The following is a 20890-nucleotide window of genomic DNA, read 5'->3' on the forward strand; positions in this document are numbered from 1 at the left end:
CCAAAAGCACTGTTTTTAGGCTTTCTTGCAACTTGTCCACTGAAATTTGAAGATAATCTTTATTCTTACAATAAAGCATCCATTCTAAGACTGTACCTGCTAGGAGAAAGAGCAAAGAGGTCAAAGTTTATCTGCAGACATATCTCTATAGCCCTGTATTTAGATCAGCAGATTCACTGCATGAAAAATGTCATTAGTCCCATAAACTCAGCAACTGCTATGTGTGATATACTGTATGAAGCTCCACTGCATTTGTGTTGTTCATTCTATGTAACAGCTGATTGCTGGCCAAATGGAGAGGTCATACGCCTCCATACCCCAGCTATATGTTCCTGCACCCTTCCTTGCACCAGCTCCCACATTGTTGGACTTTTGACTTAAGCCTGGAGGCACTAACCTAAAAGAAAAACAAGGGACAATTTCCTGTCAAGTTTGTGGATTGCTCTTAGATGTCAAAATTGTTACTAAGATAACTGTGGCTGTTGATAGTGTAGAAAAGTCATTTTAAGAAGTAACATGACTTAAAATTATATGCTAGAGTTTTAAATATAGACTGCCTAATATTCTCCTAAGGATATCAGTGCATATGAGGTTCATTATCTTCCTCTGATTGCAGGGACAACTGATTGTTCTCCTGCCATTAATTTGAAGTTTTAGATCCTTCATATTCTTGGCAGTGGCGGTCTGTTAAATATGGAATAGCTAAAACTAGCTTTCTTCATATTTTCAAGGGGGAAAACCAAAGAATATGCATAAGATTTCCATGAAAAAAAGCTATTCAGACCTTGATTGTCCTTAGTAATTAATTTACAAAATAGTTCCAAAGAACTTGCGGAAGTATTGAACAGGTTGTATTACAACACATATTGCATGCTTAGTCATCTAATGTAGATACAGAGAAAATTGCAGGGATAATGACGTCTGTAGTGTTTTTCCTCTAATTTTTGTTTTGAATTTCCAAAAGTGGAGTAGATCCAGTAGAAAACCTAGCAACAGAAAATACATTTACAGCTAGGCATTTTTTAAATATGCATTGAAGCTACAGTGTTTGATATAAATTAAGCTGCAAAAGCTTTTTGAGTTACTGTTCTTGCATCCCTACTAAAAATGTCCTGTGCTTTATTCAAAATTTATCTTTGTGAATTTAAACCAAAGGAACTTAATCAGCCCTTCCAATACCTGGGATCATCATGCTGACAATTTGTTTCCTAAGATGTTTACTTTATACACAAAAGTGAGCAAGATATAGAAAATTAACTCAAGCATCCATAATCAATTTTGCTTAGTTCTAGTGACAAGGCAAAATAAGAAAACCGCTGATGAGTCTCATCAGTTCCTTTTCAGAATACTTTTTCAGAGTACAGATGAGACCTTCCTACTTCTCATACTCCAGATGTCTTGAGTTATCCTTAACCCAGTCATGCTTGGTCTTGGTTGCCTTGCCCTTGTTTCAGACTGGCAGTGTTCTTTGGATTGGGGCTGCGTCTGGTTTCTTCATGACTCATCTGAAGTAGAATTTAGCCCATAATTTGAAACTTTTTTTTTTCAAACTCTGTGCCAATGTGCAACTGTCTCATTGTAGAAGGTCACCCATATATGCCACAGAAACCTTAAATTTCTGATTCACAGATACATTTTTGTATATAAAGACAGAAAATACAGTTTTGTCAAACACTATTTTAACAGACTTCACTTTCAATTAAAATACTAAATATGTGAATTGTTTATTTGTAGTATAATTGACGTCTGCACACTAGGAAGGATTTCTTGGGATGAGCCTATCTTTTTGGATTCTACTCAACAGGATAACAGTGAAATGTAATGTAGTCTTTATAAAAAGAAGAAAACACCCATAATTTCATCACAGCAGTTCATATAGGCAATATGAAGTATTTTACCTACATATATATGCCACACGTGGTGCTTAATATGCATGTATGTAATGAATGGAGCACCATATTGCCAGGCTCTCCATGTGTGCTTATATTTGTATTTCCACATCACTGCAATGTATTGGTGTTATGAAGACAAAATACTGTAAAAAATTTCAATTTTGCAGACAGTTTTGTTCGCTTTAAAATAGCTTTTCATACTTGTTTTCACAGTCTATCAATGTTGCTACCACTTAAAGTTAGAATAAAAATGAAAAAATCACTATCCCTTCCAAGATCCATTTATGTTGACAGACCTAAGGGAACACATTTTTAAGGGCATTGCATCAATCCCCATCAATCAGACCTTAAGCTATTTTAAATCAACTTTTAATAAAATATTTCTCTATGTTTTCTGAAGGTCAGTTATCAATTTTAGTAGCTTGTAAGTTTTGGAAAAAAGTCGAACACTGCAGAAGAAAAAGGCAATCGTGTCTGGAAAAGAGACATTTTAAATTGCCTCTTTTTTTCCTTTTTTTTTTTTTTTTTTTTTTTTTCTTTTCCTGGGGCAGGAAGTCCCAAAGGACTATGTGGTGTTTCTCAAGGGAGGGAAAAAAATCTTTTGGGAATGTATATGGGAATGCTTGAGATGTCTCTGCGCTATTAGCTTCTTACATGCCCCATCGAGCATGTCTGCCTGTCCAGACCTCCAGCTAAGATTTTTCTCTTATCTCATTTTCCTGTCAGCAAACAAAAGGTGAAAGTAACATCATAAATGAATACTAGTTGAAAGTGAGCTGTGATTTATTGGAAAATATTCAAGCTAAAATTGTGTAATAAAATACTAAAGGTTTAAATGCTAACTCTTAAAATAGTAAATACAGACTTTAAAGTAAATTATATGCAGGAGATGGTTCAGTTAATCCCACTTGTGCACTAAATGAAAGCTTACCAGCTTATTTTCATGTCTGATTACATCTCATTTAGAGGAAGCTGTTTGTTATGCTTGTATAATTTACACTTTCTAGCAGAAGGGAAGAATTCCCCCCTTCATTGGCAATAATCTACTTGAATAAAAAACAAATATTTCATTAATATAACATGAAACTAAATGCATGAAATGCCTTCATTATCTGCACAAATATTTATGAAGAATGACTTTCACTCTGTGTTCTTGACTGGAAGTATTTTGTACCTGATCCTAAAAGGTATTACAGCATGATCATACTTTCTACTGTATGCTTTGAACTAACTACAAAAGTTACAATCAAAATGATGATGAAGAAAAAGCAAAAGAGTGCATAGGAAAAGGGAAGAGACTTTGAGAGCTGAAACTATCCCAAAGGCTGTCTTAGAGTTGAGCTCCCACCATTCCAGACACTGAGCTTGTTTTGTGCATGTGATACCGCACTACTGCTTTCCTAACTGCGCATGCATTTTCATGTGGGTTGTCACTTGGAGGATGACTTAGCTTCTTTGTGCTATATATGATGCATATACTTTTACAGTGCATTTTTTTAGGAGATGTAAATAAAATTGCAAATGAAAAATATTCCTGAGATTTCAAAAAAATGCTGTTAATAGAAACTAAATAATCAACTTGACAAACCATTTAATAGTGTGAATTTCTATATGGGTAAGGAAATAATTTAAAATCAAAATTTAACAACAATATCTTCAGACCTAAAATCAATTATTTGGTGATTAACCATTCACATTAAGAGTTAAGGATATTCATTAAGGCAGTAATCTAAGATTCTGAATCACCGTTTTTCAGGATCACAGCTAAGTGGTATTTCTCTTAGAAATCAGGGAAGGAATTCATAAAGTTCCCATTAGTCTAAAAATAAAGAATAAATAAATAAATAGTGTGAGTCATGAATGGCATTTTGCCGAAGTTCAGTAGCACTGAAGCCAGGAAGACAAGAAGCCAATGATGCTTCTGCCATTCACTGAAATGAATATAAATATTCCACATTATGTGCAACAAGCCACCAACACTGAAAATTAGGATTCCTTATTTATGAACAGTATAAGAAATACTGCCAATTGATATTTAATTTTTAAATGCTAGTTTATAGCATTGGGCTATAATTTCACAAATTGAATATTCAAACTTCTTGGAGACAAGCCTACACGTTTTCAGTCATATTTTGTACTTGCATGCTACCATCAGGGAATAAGGACTTTACCAGACTGGTATAAAGATGAGACTCTGCCCTAAAAAGCCCACATTTGAGTGAACACTTGCTATTCCAGGTCTAAAGTAATCCTTTCCCATTTGTGTATTTTTTCCATTCCATTGAGCAATAGGCTGCTGAAATAAACTTACTATCAGGTATGCAGGTGGGGGTACTTGTGACATTCTTTGTGACAGACATTGGCTATGTAGCCTTATAAACTTTACGAAATTTTTAGTTAATTTATATGTGCCACAGATTTTTCTTAATATAAAACCATTTCTCTTTTTACCTCAACCTATAATATCAGGTGAATTTTTTTATGCATTCCTCTTTCAAGAGAACAGCCTATTTTAGAGAACAGCTCATGATGTGGTAGAGCAAATCATAATGCAATTTTTTGAAAAAATATGAAGTAAATTCCTCTTTTCAAAATATGTTATTGGGGCAGTGAAAAAGAGCTAGGCATTCACAGTTCATTCTCAGCATTGCTTTCTAGGGAAGCAGTCATCTTGCATTCCACTTCCAACCAGAAGGAAGAATGATTCGGAGTTCAAGGATCAAACTAGTTAGGAAGCTGTGGAACACAATTAGTCTCTTTTGTAAGCTATAAAACTGGGTGTCTCCTGTTTCAAAGCTGTGTTTACAGAGCATCTTTCAGCATGAAAAATCATTAGATTTTTTTTAAACTTCACAGATAAAGGAAACTGAAAGCAGTTTGAGTAGTTCTTAAGCTTTGCAACATAGTGGCTTCTAAATATAGTTTAGGTGCTTTTGTAAGATTTTTTTTTTTTCTTGAAGAAGAAGCCTCAATGATGATGCTACCAAGAGAGAACCAGTCATTTGAGCTGAAGGCCTGCCAATTTTTGAATGCTGAAGACTTTGACACAGTACATGCCAGCTGCTGATTTCAGTTTTGAAGGACTAAACTTCTCTACTAAGAACTCACACACTGATTTTCCTGTATATTTGAAAAAAAAAAAAAAACCAAAACAAAACAAAGGTGATTTCCTCTCAAGTGCTGTAGTTCTTTTTTTAAGACATGCTGCATCTTGCTCGCCACTGTTCCCATTGCTAATATGCTAGCTAGGCAGGGAAGGTGGTGTGTTGGCAAAGCTGCTACATTTTCATCACCAATCTGAAAATTCCTCACTTGCCAGACCAGAGCTGTCGGAGAACTTCCATGAAGTTTCCAAAACACTGGGCAGGGGAAGCAAGGTCCCAAAACCAAAATGGACTTGACTGCAACTACAGAGGGCACTAAGGGCTGCCTTAAGTAAGGGAAGCTCAGGTGGTCACATCTGCTTAGTTAAAACACTGAGCATCTTGATACGTTCTTGTCAAATGCTACTTATTTATTTGCCTTTGCTGTTCCATTAGCACAGTTAAGAGGCTTTAAAGCAAAAGCTTCTGAGGAATTCCATGCTTCAAAGATAAAACAGAAAGCTACTGTGTTAAGAGTGGACAAACACAAATATTTGGAAATAAGATCAGCATGTATAGGCAGCATATTGCAGAAACAAAATGTAGTGTGCGATGCAGAAAAAAAATATTTTAAATTATGTAATCCTGATAAAAAATACATTTTTGGTCTCAATAGATAGGATTATCTATCTAAAAGCAGGCAGTTTAGTTTGTTGGAACAGAACCAAGAAGAAAAGTCTTACCATCCATTGCTTCCAAAAGTTCCTCTTTGTCTCTGGTGCCCCACTAAGCACTCAGGTGGTGATGGAAGGTCACCTCTCGAGCTGCGCTCCAGTCAGTGCTTCTGAAAGCCTGAAGCCAGGCAGCTGCCAGTTGGTGCCCTTCTATGAAGACCAGAAACTGGAGCCAGATCCTCTCAAAACAAGCAATGCTGTTGGCATTGATTGTAATAGAAAAGGAGGAACTCTCAGCAAAAATGGCTGAGAACCAAAGCTACACACTATAGGATGGGTATTTTATGGGAGAAAAGCGTCCCTGCCTATCAAGATCTGATGGGATGGGCCACTGAAGAGGGAGACTTTTAAATGCACTTTCCAGAAACTCCCTTGGATGCAAGACTCTGCTCCCTAGATGAGTAACCACATCTAGCAACAGAGAAAGTACAACGTCATCAATACTGTGTGCAGCTAGCCAGAAAAAGAAGCTATCTGTCTTGATACCCAGGAGAGTACGCATGTAGTGAGGGTTAAAAAGAAATTTAACACGGACAAACAAAGCCAGAACTGAGAATCCTGAATGACAAGGGACGTAGAGAAAAAGAAGTTCAGACTGGACAGTCAGGAAGCTGAATGGTATTAACAAAGGGAAAGAAGAAGGGAGGGGGGAAAAAAAAAGGAACTGAATCTGTGTGAGCAGAATGTTAGAAATTCATGTGTCAGGGATAGGAATTCATAAAGGCAATGAGCTGCAAAAGGGGGCTGGAAGATTGATCTTAAAGCCAGATGAGGGAAGGAATTGTCTGGTTGACTTGAAGGTTAAAAATATTACGAAGTTGGAAGGAAATTCACTGAGGAAAATGGTGAGCGCGAAGGACTTGACTGGATGAGACTCTTGGGAAATGTTACTCCCACATGGACTTGAGAGGGACAAGAAAAGGAAAATGTGTATTTCCTTGTGATTAATATTATCACTCTTTTTTCTATTCCGATAGCATCCTCACCAATTAGAGGTAGTCCACATGAAGTAAGCCTGAAAGCACATGTCTGATTTACTCCATTATCAACTTCAAATAGTTTAAAAAAAAAAAAGTTTCACCTTTTGAGTCAAATGAGCTTTTAGATACATCAGATGAAATCTCAGTTTCCCTAAGAAGTCAGTGGGAATTTTTCTACTTGCTTAGAGCAGAGCTAGGTTTTTGTATGCTGTCCTCAGAGTCTTTTTAAAATAATAAAGTTTACCATAACAAAGAAGCTGAACTCAAGACATGGATAAGTTTTCTCTAGATGCGAGTCAAATAAACTTACGTGTCAGGAGAAAAAAATTAGGGTATTATTTACTATATTTAAACTTTCTTCCGCAGCTGGTAAACTGTAGTTGTCAGAATCCTTGCTTGGCCATGGTAAGATTTCAACAGGGTCAGATTGTTTATATTTGTTGCAGTTTATACTCTTTCTAAGGGTTAGGTTATTAGTCTTAGGGTTTACCTTCTAGTTATTTGAACTTTGTTTCATCATGTCAGAGTAGTTTTCAGAAAACATTCCCACTAAAGCTCCAATAGCAGTTACAACAGGGTTTTTTAATTTACTATTACTTTATAGGCAATCATTATATCTGACAGAAAATCTAGCATCAGGATGGAAGTTTAAGATAAGTGAAAACACAGGGATAGTTAATATGGTCAAAGTTCAGACCTCACGCAAGGAAGCTTAGTTTTATTTAAGTCAATTCCTTAGAAGCAGAAAAATACAAGATTTTGTCTTTTTTTACTCATTCAGTTAAGCTGTCTTTCACCTACTTTATCCATTTTTTTGAAGTTGTATTGAGAAACTGGAAGTTGCCGTTCCCTTTGAACAGCTGAATTACCTTGTTTATAGAAAAGCTTTCTGAAAAGAAACACAAAAACATGGAAATTGTTTCATTAAGTCTTCACTAGGGAATTTTCTTGAATATTGAACTGTCTGAATAGACAGGATATTTGGTAATTCAATAGGAAAGTATGGCAAGCGTGTTTTCCATGGCTAGATATATTTCAGTCTTGACCTGCAGCTTTTTTGATGTTTGAATGTTGACTTTATGCACAGCTGAGATTGTCAGTTGACAGCTGATACTGTGGAAAAATGAGGCTACTGCTTCTGACTGATTGGCACATTCTCCTTAAGGGGCTGGTTTATATTTCACTTTGAAACTGGGTTTGGACTAGTATCTTGCAGGTGGTTACACCTTGCAAATGGAAAATAGGGAGGAAAGTTGTTGCACAGAACATAATGTAGTTCAAAGGAGAGGACCTAAAGGAAGTATATGAAGCGTCTTAGTGTGATGTCTGCAAGTTCTGTGGAGGAAGACAAAACTAAAATGATTTTTAGGTGCCAGCTATCAAAATTAAACCTCTCGGCTCACTCAAATACCTCAGTGTAAGACTATACATCAGGTCATACAATGAACAGCAGGCCTCTGATGCACTGACATCATATCATATGTAGGGGAGCTAGCTGCTGGTGGGGTAAGGGCTATGGCTATTGCCCAGGAAATGTCCTTTCCACTGAGCTGGGTGTCTCCCCATTCCCACACCCTGACAGAATGGAACAAAAGAGGCTTTTTCCTTCCAGGATCACGCACGTCAGGTGCGGGCCTGAACCAAAAAGCAAGCATAGTGATGAAGCTGATATCGTGAGTACAGGAGGTGAATGACTCTGAATGCTTGCAGCGTGAGAACGAACAGGTCTGCAGAGCTGTTGTTTGGATGGGGCTTGATACACTGCTCAGTCATTTTTGTACTCAGGATTTGAAGAAGATTCTACCATTTTTAAAAGGATACAATTTTTCTTTTTCCAAAGACAATAACGTTTAGCTTTTCTCCCTGTCAAAAAGTTCTATTAAGTGGAGTGATAATTAAAGATCAAACATTTGCCTAATGTGTTTTCATGTGGTTTTCACAAATTCTTTATTCATTATAGTATAATGCTATATATGCATTACAGTGTAATTATAACATTGCTTCTGAAGTAGCTCAAATGATGACAGTTGTGTGATTGTACTGTACCACACCAGAATGTTCTAATATGTTAGTTTTGACTTTATACTCAATTACTCTGGTCCTCATGTATGCTTTAGCACAGCTTTTGAAATGCACGTAGCTATTTTCAATGTCTTCATAATTGCATTATTAAAAGGTACTACAGAGTCTAAAAACTGAATGCCTCTTAAAGAATTTCAGTTCCTAACATTGAGAGAGCTATAATGTATCAAGTAAGGCTTTTTTTCCCCCTTCTGGAAACTTAAATAATAAGATGTCATAGCTAGCTATTCAATAAAATAGTCTGTTAAGCTCTCAGCTGTGTTACCACAACCCACTCATTTTAATCCCTGGCCAAAATCAATGATAGAAAGTTGATAGGTTGTTTCACAGAGGGTAAAGCAACCCTATATAGTTTCTTTTTTTTTAAGCTCTATCATGATGCTTGAGACCTGAATACAAATACAAAACTGAAAAGATATTTTTTTCCCTACAGTATTAAAGGGAGTTTGAGCAAAATTAGGACACTATATGCCACTTGGGTTTAACGGGAATCTCTAGAGACAGCTGAATTGGAAAGAAAGTTGCTGTCATCTAAGAACTCTGAAGTATTTGCTCACCTAGAGAGGGAAATGTTTCGCTCCTTACAGCTTCTGTGAATAACATAACTCTGTGAACAATATTAGATTTCCATCCATACTTTCACTAACAGAGAGAGAAGTTAACAGAGAGAAGGTTGCATATTCTATAAGCCTTCTCTTTTTAGCAGTAAGACCTTTTTATGACCTTAGTAGGCTCCTGGAAGATTATTAGAAAAACTGATAAAGCTTCGTATGGGCATTATAAAGACAGCAGAACAGTTCCTGTAGCTTCCCTCTCTCTGTCCAGACTAAGCCATAATGTGCTGGAAGTTGGAATGAGAACAGACAGATATCTCCTAATCATACAAATTACAGGATACGTTTGCTGAGCTTTGTAAACAAAATCTTAATTTTAGGGTTAACCTGTTCCACAAACAGATAAAAACTAATAGGATTTTCAGTAATTACTTGGAACGTAATAAGCATTTTTTTTTAAAAAAAAGGCATTTAAGGAGTAGTAATGTATTTTCCTAGGCAGCTTGAAAATGGACCCAGTGAGTGTTTGCAGAACTATTTAGGTGTAGGATTTTTTTTATATAAAACATGGATCTGGATTTTGTAACCTGAAGAATTCTTTAACATTTCCTCTGAGCTTGGTTTACTTAGAATAGACTTTAGGTTCACCAAACAGTATTTCAATTATCCTCACTAGAGAATAAATACAATTCTTTTTTCCTCTGCCCCACTTCCTAGAGATATATCTGTTAATGGAAATGAAATGATCACAGTATTTCCAGTTGTAAAGCACTTTTTAACTTTTTGTATGTGTGTGAGGTTATTTGGTTTAATTTGTTCCACTGTGGAATGTGCCATATCTCTAAGGCATTTCTAAGTATTAAATTACTGTGCCGTACCTTTTTTTTTTCCCAGATGCTTTGGCTTATGAAATTATCTGATGCTCCTAATTTTTTTTCACCTGTAATTTATATTTGGCTATTCTGAGAAATTTAAAGAATAAAATGGCAGATAAAATTGTCTGTGCTTATTTCTGAAACTTCTTATTCAGTGCCACAGAAACCCTCCTTTTCTTGAAGGTTGTATTGATACTTATGGTCCACTGACAAATGGTGTTCTCAATGGTGTAGCTGTTATTACCAGTGAGAGATTTCCTAGGGTGCATTTGGACTACCAAAATATTTTCTGTGTGTGACATCCCTGTTTCATATACTAGAACATTCATTAAATATTTTTTTATTCAAGAGCCATCTTCTCCCATTTCTTCTGCAGTCTGTACGGGTATCTTTAAGGCTCCCATCAGTACCTTGTTGCTAACTAGATGCCAGAACCTTTTTTTCTCTCTGAAGTACAACTTGCATCTTCTGTTCCAGGAAGAATTTTTTTACTATAAGGGTGGTGAGATACTGGAAGAGGTTGCCCAGAGAGGTTGTAGATGCCCCATCTTTGGAAGTGTTCAAGGTCAAGTTGGATGGGGCTTTGAGCAACCTGGTCTAGTGGAAGGTGTCCCTGCCCATGGCAGGGGGTTGGAACTAGATGAGCTTTGAAGGTCCCATTCTGTGATTCTGTCAGGATATGGGAATGGGCAGACACCAAACTCTATGGAAAGGCTACCAGTCCTGATTTGACTCTTGTACCTAAGTTTTTTTAACAAGTGGGAAGCATAATGTTTATCTGTATATTTGTGTCATATTTGCAGCCTAGTCCACATTCCTACTTTCTATCTATTGTCTCTTGATTCCGAGGCTTACAAACTTCAGTGCCAAAGTGGTATGCCAGGATGAGGGCCGTGCAGCATGCTAGCTTTTGCAACTTCTTCAGCAATGCTGATAAATCTGCCTCTTCAAGGAGGATTTCTTTAAAGTTTTCCATTCCTCTATTTCTCTCTCTTCCAGGCTGAAGAGACAGACTGAACTTACTCCAGGGAGCTAATTAAGGTAGACTGAGTTACCTGATGAAACTCCGGGTTTGCTAAGCTCCGGAGAAGAGTCTGAGAGCGGCACCTCTCTGGTTGTAGACCATAGTCTAATGTCTGACACTGTGTCTTCTAAATCAGTTGGCAGCATTTTGCACGTCTAGCCCTATAATAATGGTAATGGTAGAGGAAGACAGTCTTACTTTGCTCCCATCCTGGCTTTCAGCCAAAGCTATGTAAAATCCCATGAAATAACAGATACAACAGGCAGTTCTTGCATTAAAGTATGTAAAAGGTTGTTAAATAAACAGTGGTTTACTAAGCTGCCTTAGTTTACTGTAAGAAGTATTGTAAATCAAATAATGTATAATGTGGTATATTTTCAAAAGCACAAATACTATAGTATGAAAAGGACAGTATGATAATCACTGAAGATACTAGATATCATAATTTGAAGGTTGGAAATGGGTATCTGTGTCTTCTAGGCAAAATTCCGTTCTAAGCAATACATACATCATAGCTTGTTTCTTGTGACTAGGAATCCAGCAAATTATATCAGTTGTTTCCCTTGGTAAATTATGGGGAGTTGCATGTTATCAAATTTGTTCATAATTAACAACAAAAAAGGAGCAGTAACAAGACAACTGTCTGTAAAAGAAACACCACTCTGAACCTTAGTTGCTCTGCAATTTTTCTAAGATATTCTAAAGGTTATGCTGTTAAGATTTATATGTAAAGTGGGTATGTAAACAAAAAGGACTGGAAACTGTCAATTCAAGCATCTCCAGGCTCATTTCCTATATGTGCACTTGAAGAAAGAGAAAAAAGAAGGAAAATAAAGCACTTGATGTCAATAATTAATGGAGAAAGTCTCCCAATTTGCTGTTTGGACCAAAGATGGTAAGTTTCTGATCATATTGATAACAAACAAAGCACATGAAAATATATCTTGAATGCTAGTAAGAGACTGGTTCAGTAAAACAAGCCTCTGTTTCTCACATTTTTTACTGATAACATCTTGGAGATGGCGAGCTCTCAACTTCAGATCTTGTAGATCTGTACGAGAAAATCTCTATTCTTCCTTGTTGATTTTGTACAATTTCATACCTGTATCACCAATTTCGTATTTGTGGAGTGATGCAGGAATAGTCTTTACAACATAGTTTTTAAACACATGCAAAAGTGTCATTTCAAATCCCTTCACAGAAATTCACCTAGAGGAGATGTAACAATAAACTGCATAGTCATATCATTTAAAGCAGCGTGGAAACTTTATCTGGTAACATGTACTAATCTGAAAGTAAAAAAGTATTTTCTTTTGGGTCCTGCCAGTACTCTTTTGCTTCACAAATACATAGTTGATAGACAAAAACAAGCACTTTTCACAATAAGTGAAAACAGATGCATTACTTAGGAAAGGAATGCAGCTCTTGATTCAGAGTCAGAATAATCTCTTGCGTACTTCAAAATCCAACACTACAATGTAGTTGTCCTTGTCCATTGTATGCAGATGGTTTTGGATGACGGCATGTCAGAATATCTTTTCTTATTTGAGATATGAAGTTCAGTAGAAGTATGACTGAATACTTACAACCTCTCATTGGTAATTACTCATCAAACATTACAAGCATTCATTCCCATTCATCTTAAAACATCTGATTTTGTTGTGCTTGGGGAAGAAACGTGTTTCAAAGCGACAAAGGGTTTTTAGCTTCCAGGATATCATGACAAGGAAAAACAAATCTCAGTTCAGAGTATCCAAAGATACTGCATCTCTATTAGCAAAGTGTCCCCCTCCTAGTCTGCTGGGATGGTTCAGGATGAAGTTCTGGTCTTAGGTTTAAATGTTGGCTCCTGGCACAGACTTTTATTTCCTAGTCTTTTGATCTGCTGATAAACTACAAATAAATTACCTATATTCCATATGCTATAATGCATTTGATCATACATTGTTTTCAGCTGTTTATAACAGGAAAGACTAAGAAAATAAGACCCCTTTCTTTATTGCTTTGGATACAGTTGTATCTCCTGAGCCATAGGATCTAGTTTATGTACCGAGAAGTGAATTAAAGTCAGCATTCAGTTATTTCAATGTCTTAATACCTGAAAAAATGCAGTTCCTTGAGTAGAAATGCTGTAATCCAAATGGTAAAGCTGCCACTAATTCAGATAGATAGAGATTTGTTTAATTGTGGAACTTAAGGGAATTGCCTGTCTTCTAGGAATATCCGAAAACCTGATGTTGTTTTTATATAAAAAAATTCCAAAGTATAACAGCCAACATACATGTCTACATTTAAAATTTCCAGTCTTGTATCTCAGCTGTATACCAATCTGCCATCCTCTCAAATTAATTGAAAATCTTATTATTGAGAGGTTTTTTCTCCCTGCCCACACATTGCATTAGAAAAAATCTTACACTTCAATGTACAAATTGACCCCAAGCTAGGGAAAGTCAAAGGAGAAAGTTCATTTCAGGTATATTGCTGCACAGTTGATCTAGGGTTTTGGCCCTTGCTCTACCGCATCTCTTACTGGCTTACTGCTAAACACTGGGTTAGGTGGAATAGTGGTTCGTTCTGGTATGTCATCTGAACGCTTAAACATAATCTACTTTTGAGAAGACATTCTCCAGTTTTATGTATGGTACATACAGTAGTGGCATAAGGCATTAATGCAGTTCAGACCAAAAAACCTGTGTTTTCATGAAGCAGCAATTTGTAGCAATTGTAGAACAAAGTCTTCTGCTCTCTATGCAGGAGCAGATCAGAAAAGAACCTGGACCTACGTAACTCATTTTCTTCCTATTGTGTTTGTCCATTAACCAGATGAAGCGCACACTTCCCATGCTGTTCCATTCATACAGCCCAGCGTTCATTCAGAAACAGAATGTTTCCTTTAGTTGATGTATTAAAGGCAGGAGCGGGGGGGGGAGGAGTGTAAAAATGTTTTGGGATGTGCAATACTTCAGGAGCAATGTTTAAAAGATAATTCACACTAGAAGTTTGTAATGTGTTTTTTTTACACAGCTTCAAAACAAAACAGGTGCTGCCTCTTAAATGAGCAAAAATAACTTTTTAAAAAGCACGACCCAAAGCAGTTTTTTCTCCAATTGCTGAGAAGTTAATGTCAGGTTATTTTTAAAATTTATCTTATATTACACTTTCGATACAGTATAAAAACTTAAGTGAACAATTTTGTTTTGCCCTGCCTTGACTAATCTAGCATTATATTTTGGTTAAGTTGAAATATGAACCTTGGAATGTGTATTAGTGACCTTAAAAAAACAGCAAGTAAACTCTGTAAGCAACTTTAAAGCTTATTGTTTGCTTTTCATCTTCACTTGCAGACCAGGTGTCTCTAGCAAAGCAAATCTGAGGAAAAGCTACTTTTGTTGGAGTCTCTTTGTGAACAAAACAGATGACATAAAAAGCAGGTGTTAAAATAGTGAAAAAGGCAAACAGCAGTTATTTTACAGGATGTTTAGCTGTGGAACAGCTAGAAAAAAATCAGGCTAATCTAAAGCATCTTATTTGGAAATCTTTGCTCAAATAAAAGAAACATTTCTCTGTCTTGTAAAACAGAATCTGCCTTTTGATCCCCCAAAGAATGGGTTAGATATACTTATCCTATTCCTCTTGTAACTGATTTCCCAGGGACTAACAGGAAAAAGTATAGTTTTTACTAAATAAGGGTGCTGGAATTTGCTTACTGGTTTCTGTTTACCTGATGCCACTTACGATACTGTGTTTGCCTACGTAAGTGGCATTTAGCACTGGAGTCTTGTGTGTGATTTTACTATTTATGTTAGGAAAATGCTTAGCAGCTGGGTAGATTAGACTGTTTGGCTTTGTGTGTTTTTCATCCTGCATTGCACATCTGTTAATGTTGGTCCTAACATTACAATAGTGAGCACTGTAAATTACTAAGTAGAAAGGTAAGTAAGTATGTGGAGGGAAGGATGTTTGCCTGTGAGATTAAAAAAACAAAAGGTACTGAACTGACACTGGGGTGTCTAAATTCAGCATCCTAAACCTATAAAGACAGATTAGAGGCCCACATTGCAGCCTTGAAGTGTCTGCATTTTGGATTTAAGCTTCAAGGTTCATTTCCAGGTAGATGAAAACACTATGCTTTCTGCTTTGAAGTGTGACTTCTCTTTCTTACACAAATGCCCCGGCAGGTTTCTTTGGTTGTATCATGCTAGTTCTGTAACTTTGTAGGTGATGAGAGAAGTGAACCCTCATGCAAAATTATTTTATAGTCGTGTAAGAAGTGGCTACTCATTGTAGAGAATTGTGAATTCTCTCCGTTCGCCACAAATACTTCTTTCTTTATGAAAAAACCCTTATGACATCACTGGAACACTTACTTGGAGATACTGTGTCAACAGTTCAGTTATATCCTCAAAATATTTATTGCTTGGAAGATAGGCATCTTGGTATGAAACATAAACACTCGTAAATTTGCTATGCAATTGAACTATACTATCACACTTCTTCAGGTACCCGTGAAATAAAGGTTGATTAAATCAAAATCCATTGAACTGTATAGCATTTAGAATCAAATGAGTTTCTATAAAAATGTGGACTAGTGATCAGGTTTATTCCCCAGTAATATTAAGAATATATGCGGTATGAAATTTTTTTCTGCTGTTTCAGGTCTAAAATTTTACAAATGTTGCCACTTTGGCAATAAACATGTCATTCTCCCTTAGTTGCGATGGAGTTGCATTAAAGGAAGCTACGTGGCATCCGCAACACCTTTTCCAGAATATTTTTCCCTTGAATATTGTATGTTTGAGTGGAAATGTTACAGGATGCAAAGGATATCCGCTAATGAACTTTCTTGAAATTCTATCACTTCACTAGGCTAATTTCAGTACAAGTCAGACTTGCAGTCTTTGCTTAGAATTACAATTCTTTACCAGTGGGGCTTAATATGTTAATTTCTGCATGCAGGTTTTGAAATCATCTTTCAGATAACATCTTTCCCACATGCCTCAGAAAAAGGTACATTCTACAGTCTTTAAACAGAGATAAAATAGCCCCTGTCAGTTATAAATTATAAATGAGTAGTTGGTTCTTTCACGTCAGAAATCTCAGACATGCTCGCAGTCTGCCTGCGTGTGTAATTACTATTTGTCCAAGCGGCTCAAATGTAATGACAAACTTTAAAGCACGAGCTCTGCAGTACAGTGCAGTTCTCTGTTCCTTTCTCATCAGTAAAATTGTGTCCTCAGGCTGCAAAACAACTTTTTGATTGAAAGGCAATTCAGAAATTCGGCTCAGATAGATAACGCATTTTGTGAATTTAGGAACTGTTAGAAGAAAAAACCAAACCAAACCAAAAACCGCAATGAAGTTGATAACGGGATGTAGCGAACAAGATGTTTAGAATAGAAACGGTATTATCCTACCTTCATCAGCCACTGAGTGTTGTTTTCCATGATGTTTTCGAGTAGTTGCAGTCTTTGAACTGAATCGTCGTAATCTAGAGGCGCATCCCTCTGCACGGCGTTGGACACGTAAGAAGCGGCGGAGCGGCAGTTGTCCGTCTCGGGCAGCAGGAAGGTGTAGCTGCACGACCCGTGCTGAACCTGGTACTGCTTCTTGCCTATCGTCTCCATGCTCCTACTAAAGGAGTTGTATCCCGAAGCTAAGAAGACGCTGCAGCCCCAGAAGAAGTAAACAGTCAGCTGCATTTTAATTCCGGCGGCAGCCCAGCAACCCCGAGAGCGCCTCCGTGCCCTCCGCGAGAGCCCGGCCCTAGTGAACGTGCGCGGGGAGGGAGCGCCCAGCTGCCATGGGCCCGGCGGAGCGGGCGGGAGGACTGGCCGGCTTGCGCCGTCCTACTGGCGAACTGGAAGCGGGCCGGCTTCTCCCCCCGGCCGCCGTGCCCCGAGCTGTCAGATGCGGGAAGGACAAGCCCCCAGCTGGGGGACGCGGCCCCGCCCGCCCCCCCCCCCCCCCCCCACGAGGCGTGAGGCCCTTTCTTCTGCTCGCCCCTGCCCCGGTGTGACGGGCTCCCTCCCCGACTCAGCCGCTTCCCTTCCCTCCTAGCATAAGTTGGTAAGAGCGGGCAGGCATGGGGAGCGGGGCTGCTCCGCCCCCCCCCCCCCGGCTCGGCCAGTGCCTTCACGGAGGGCAAAGCGGGCTGGAGGCCGAGCGCTCCGCCGGGCTGCGCGGAGCGGCGCGGGAGGACAGCCCGGGGAGGAGCCGGCCGCGACGGGAGCCCAGCGAATTCCAGCAGCACGGCTCTAATTGAGAATTTCCTAGACAGAGCAATCAGTTCCGATAGCCTCCGACTAGGCTTCTAAATGATTCGTGGTGGTAATCCTCTTTCAACACTGTCGCGTCCCGTCCCGTCCCGTCCCGTCCCCCCCCCCCCCCCAAAAAAAACCCAAGTTCCTGGGCTTGTTTGTTCTTCTTAAAGAATTTTTTTTTTTTTAATGTGCTAAACCAAGATGTAATTTCGTTTGTGTTCAACGCATTGTGTAATTACAGCAAAAGACCCTGTCCTAAGCGTACAAAAGCAGGCTTGGGCATGTCCTTGCAGAGAGAACAAGAGAGGGGGGTTAATTAAAAGTTTTCAGCTGAAGACAGACTTTGTATTTTACTGAATCTCTGAGACAAATACTCTTTTTTTGGCATGCCTTTCAAGAGTTAAGTGTTTTCAAGCTTTTTTTTTTTTTTTTAAGGCTTTTTTGTCTGTATTAAATGGCTAACTTTGGAAGTGCTAAGCTTAACAAGAGTTACAAATCACAAGTCAGCTGGGACTGGAAGAGGCAATAACTATCCAGAGGCAGTGGCAGTAAGGCATGCCCCAGGAAACGGCACGGCTGAATAGCAGTTACCCCATCAGCTCTTGCTACCCCAATTCTGTGGCCTTGGAAGTGGGAAACACCTGTAAAAGGTGAGGGAAACTAATAAAGTAAGTATTTGAAACGTATATGTAAGAGTAAAAAGGAGCTTCCCCCTACTTCCCACTCCCGTGTTCTCTGCAATGATCGGTGAGCTTGAAAAAGCGGAAAATTACTAACCAATTTACCAAAGTCTGGGAAAGAGTTGCTTCCACTGAAATTTTGGAAAAGATTACTTCTCTGTTTTAGAAAATGTCTTCTTGAAACCAGCACACTAGGATACTGACTCCTGAAGATGAACTGCCTGAGAGTTTTGCTAGGTCTGGATCTGGAAGCTATAGATTTTTCTTAATTAAAATAAACAAAGGGAATACCATGCTATGCAAACTAACATGAATTACAGACCAAAGTTTCTCTTATACAAGGAAAATCCCAGCGTGCCTCGGGATCTCTTAGGACAGACTTTGTTACACAACTTGCTATGTTTCATAGAGTGTGTTAATGTGGCTTTTACTTTTTAAATCGTGGAAGTTGTGTTCAGGGGCTGTCAAAAATAGTTGTAGCAGCTAAAATGCATGCCTTACGTTGTTGGAAGCTGTTGGAACTTTTTTACATACTACATAGTTACCTCCAGAAAGGAAAATCTCTAGAATTCAATTCTGGAGACTTCCAGAAAGATTCTAATTATATTTGGACTTTGACCTGTGGAACTAATTTGTCAGATTTTTTTCCCTGTGGAGTATTCATCTGCCATTGTTCATCCTTCCAGCCAGAGGAAATGGAGGAATATATTTGTAACTTGGGATACAGTCAAGACTATATGCTACAAAATGTACATATTTGGAGGGTTTGGCATATAAATTATGCATTCTCCAGCCCTTCAACTTTGTATTGCAATAGCAAAGCAAATTAATGTGATGACTACCTGCATTGTTAATGAAATTTCAAAAGCTTTTTGGATACTGATTTCTACTTTTTGATGTATTGAAGTCTTTGAAAGACTGTTTAATTCCATGTGAATAACAGTCTTTTGCAAGGTAGTTGAGAAACCTGCTATTATCCAATGAAGACGGCATGTAGGTTTAGATTTATACACTAGACTGTGTGAAGCTTTTCTGGGTATCTAACCAGACATTCAAATTCAGTATTTTCTGTTATTTGAGTATTTTTAATTAATTTGCTAAATTAAATGAGAATTTCCTATTATGACTTGTACTTGTCTTTAAATCGGTCTGTCCCCTGCTTGCTTTTGCTTTCACAGCTAGCCCCAAAAATACAGGGCCCTCAATAGAGTAGTGCCGAAAGTAAGATTGCTCCAGCCCTGAAAGTATCTGTCTGCTAATGAGGAAGAACTGGAGGATAATCTTAATTTTTCTGAGTATATTTGCATGGATTTTTTTAATTCTTTAGTTAGATATTAAAGGTAAAGGTGAGCCTGACCAGTGTAGTCTTTTAGAAGTTTTCTTTTTAATTATTAGACCTCTACTCAAGGGACTGTACATATATAAAAGACAAGATTTAAGGGATGCGGAGAATTCATTAGACAGGATCTCCATGAGAGGCTTGATTAAATCAATAGCTTTTTAATTGCTCTGAAGCTTGCCACCTGTATGCCACACCAGTGAGTCAGATCACCAACGTAATCTGGCAGCTCGGTTTTGCTGGGGTTTTGTGGAGAGGCTGGAGTGTCTCTAAAGATTTGAACTGGAGTCTGTTTTCCTTTAGAAAAGGCCCATGCGTGACCCCGGGAGGCCATTGAGCCGTAATGGGGCCAGGAACAAAACTGAACTTGGAGGCTGCCTGACAAGGCTTGCTGTATCGTGGACCTCCACTAGGGAGAACTGTGGTTGTATGAATACTGGAAAGAGAAACTAGTTCACCTTTTACTGGTTTTTTTGGCTGGGTTGGGGTTTTTTGTGGTTTGGGGTTTTTTTGGGTGGGGGTTTTTGGGGTTGTTTTTTTTTTAGTTTGGAGTGTTGGGTTTTTTTGAATGAACGAATGGCCAGTTGCTATGGCAGCTGTCAGTAGTTCCAGGAAAAGGTATGGAAAGTGCAGGTATTCTGAGAAGTGACAACAAATGACTAATGGCAAACCCTTACCAGCACAGCAGGCACCACCCGTTAGCTCCTTGGCTGTGCTTCTCATCTAGCTCTTGGAGTAACACCTTGAGGTTCACCATGGTAGTGTGTTCCCCAGCTTTTCCTTGATACTTCCAGGCCGTAGGGGCAATAACTGAAATACAACCCCCAACACACCCACACACGTATAACTGAGGGAGGATTTTGCTGTTTCCCCATCTGGGTCCAACAGACTCATGCTGCTTTAATGCAGTGCTCTTTCCCACTGCCCAAGAAAGTTAGTGAGCGTTCACCTTGCCAACAAAATAAATATACATCCCTTTAACCCTTCACTACAGGATGGTGCCGTATTTGGTGCATCTTTTGGAGCATTTGATTGTGATCCTTCACCCTTTCTATCCCTTTGGGAGCTGCTTTCCCAGCTGTGGAGGAGGAAGTGGTCTTCTCTGCTTCCCCAGGGAGTCAAAGCCAGTCAGAGTTCAGGGGGAAAGAAAGTAGTAACAGCTAAATTTAGAAAACTGGTGTGAAAAGTAAGGCGAGTTAAATACATTTTTGTCCTTGAAAACTGAGGAGGAGGAAGGAAGATGCCTGAATACAGCCTTTTTACTGAGCCTCAGAGGCATAATAACAAGTCTGCTCGCAGGGCAGGGCAGGGCTTATTCCAGAAAAACTGAATGACAGAGAAGATCTGTCTCCTGTCAATTATGAGAAGGAACATCTCATTGTTAGAC

General features: G+C 38.4%; 2 protein-coding genes across 5 annotated transcripts in view; one reads left to right on the plus strand and one right to left on the minus strand.

The window, feature by feature from the left end:
• Nucleotides 1–17116, minus strand: part of ANGPT2 (angiopoietin 2) — a 44128-nt gene extending 27012 nt beyond the window's left edge. For both annotated transcript variants that reach the window (XM_052809428.1, XM_052809427.1), the window contains exon 1: nucleotides 16639–17116. In XM_052809428.1, coding sequence (XP_052665388.1) covers nucleotides 16639–16923 — 285 coding nt within the window. In that variant the 5' untranslated portion in view covers nucleotides 16924–17116. The remainder of the gene's footprint in view (nucleotides 1–16638) is intronic.
• Nucleotides 1–20890, plus strand: part of MCPH1 (microcephalin 1) — a 129799-nt gene that overhangs the window by 76601 nt on the left and 32308 nt on the right. The window lies entirely within an intron of this gene.

The sequence above is a fragment of the Harpia harpyja genome, chromosome 15 (genome assembly GCF_026419915.1).
Source record: "Harpia harpyja isolate bHarHar1 chromosome 15, bHarHar1 primary haplotype, whole genome shotgun sequence".
In the NCBI taxonomy this organism is placed as follows: Eukaryota; Metazoa; Chordata; class Aves; order Accipitriformes; family Accipitridae; genus Harpia; species Harpia harpyja.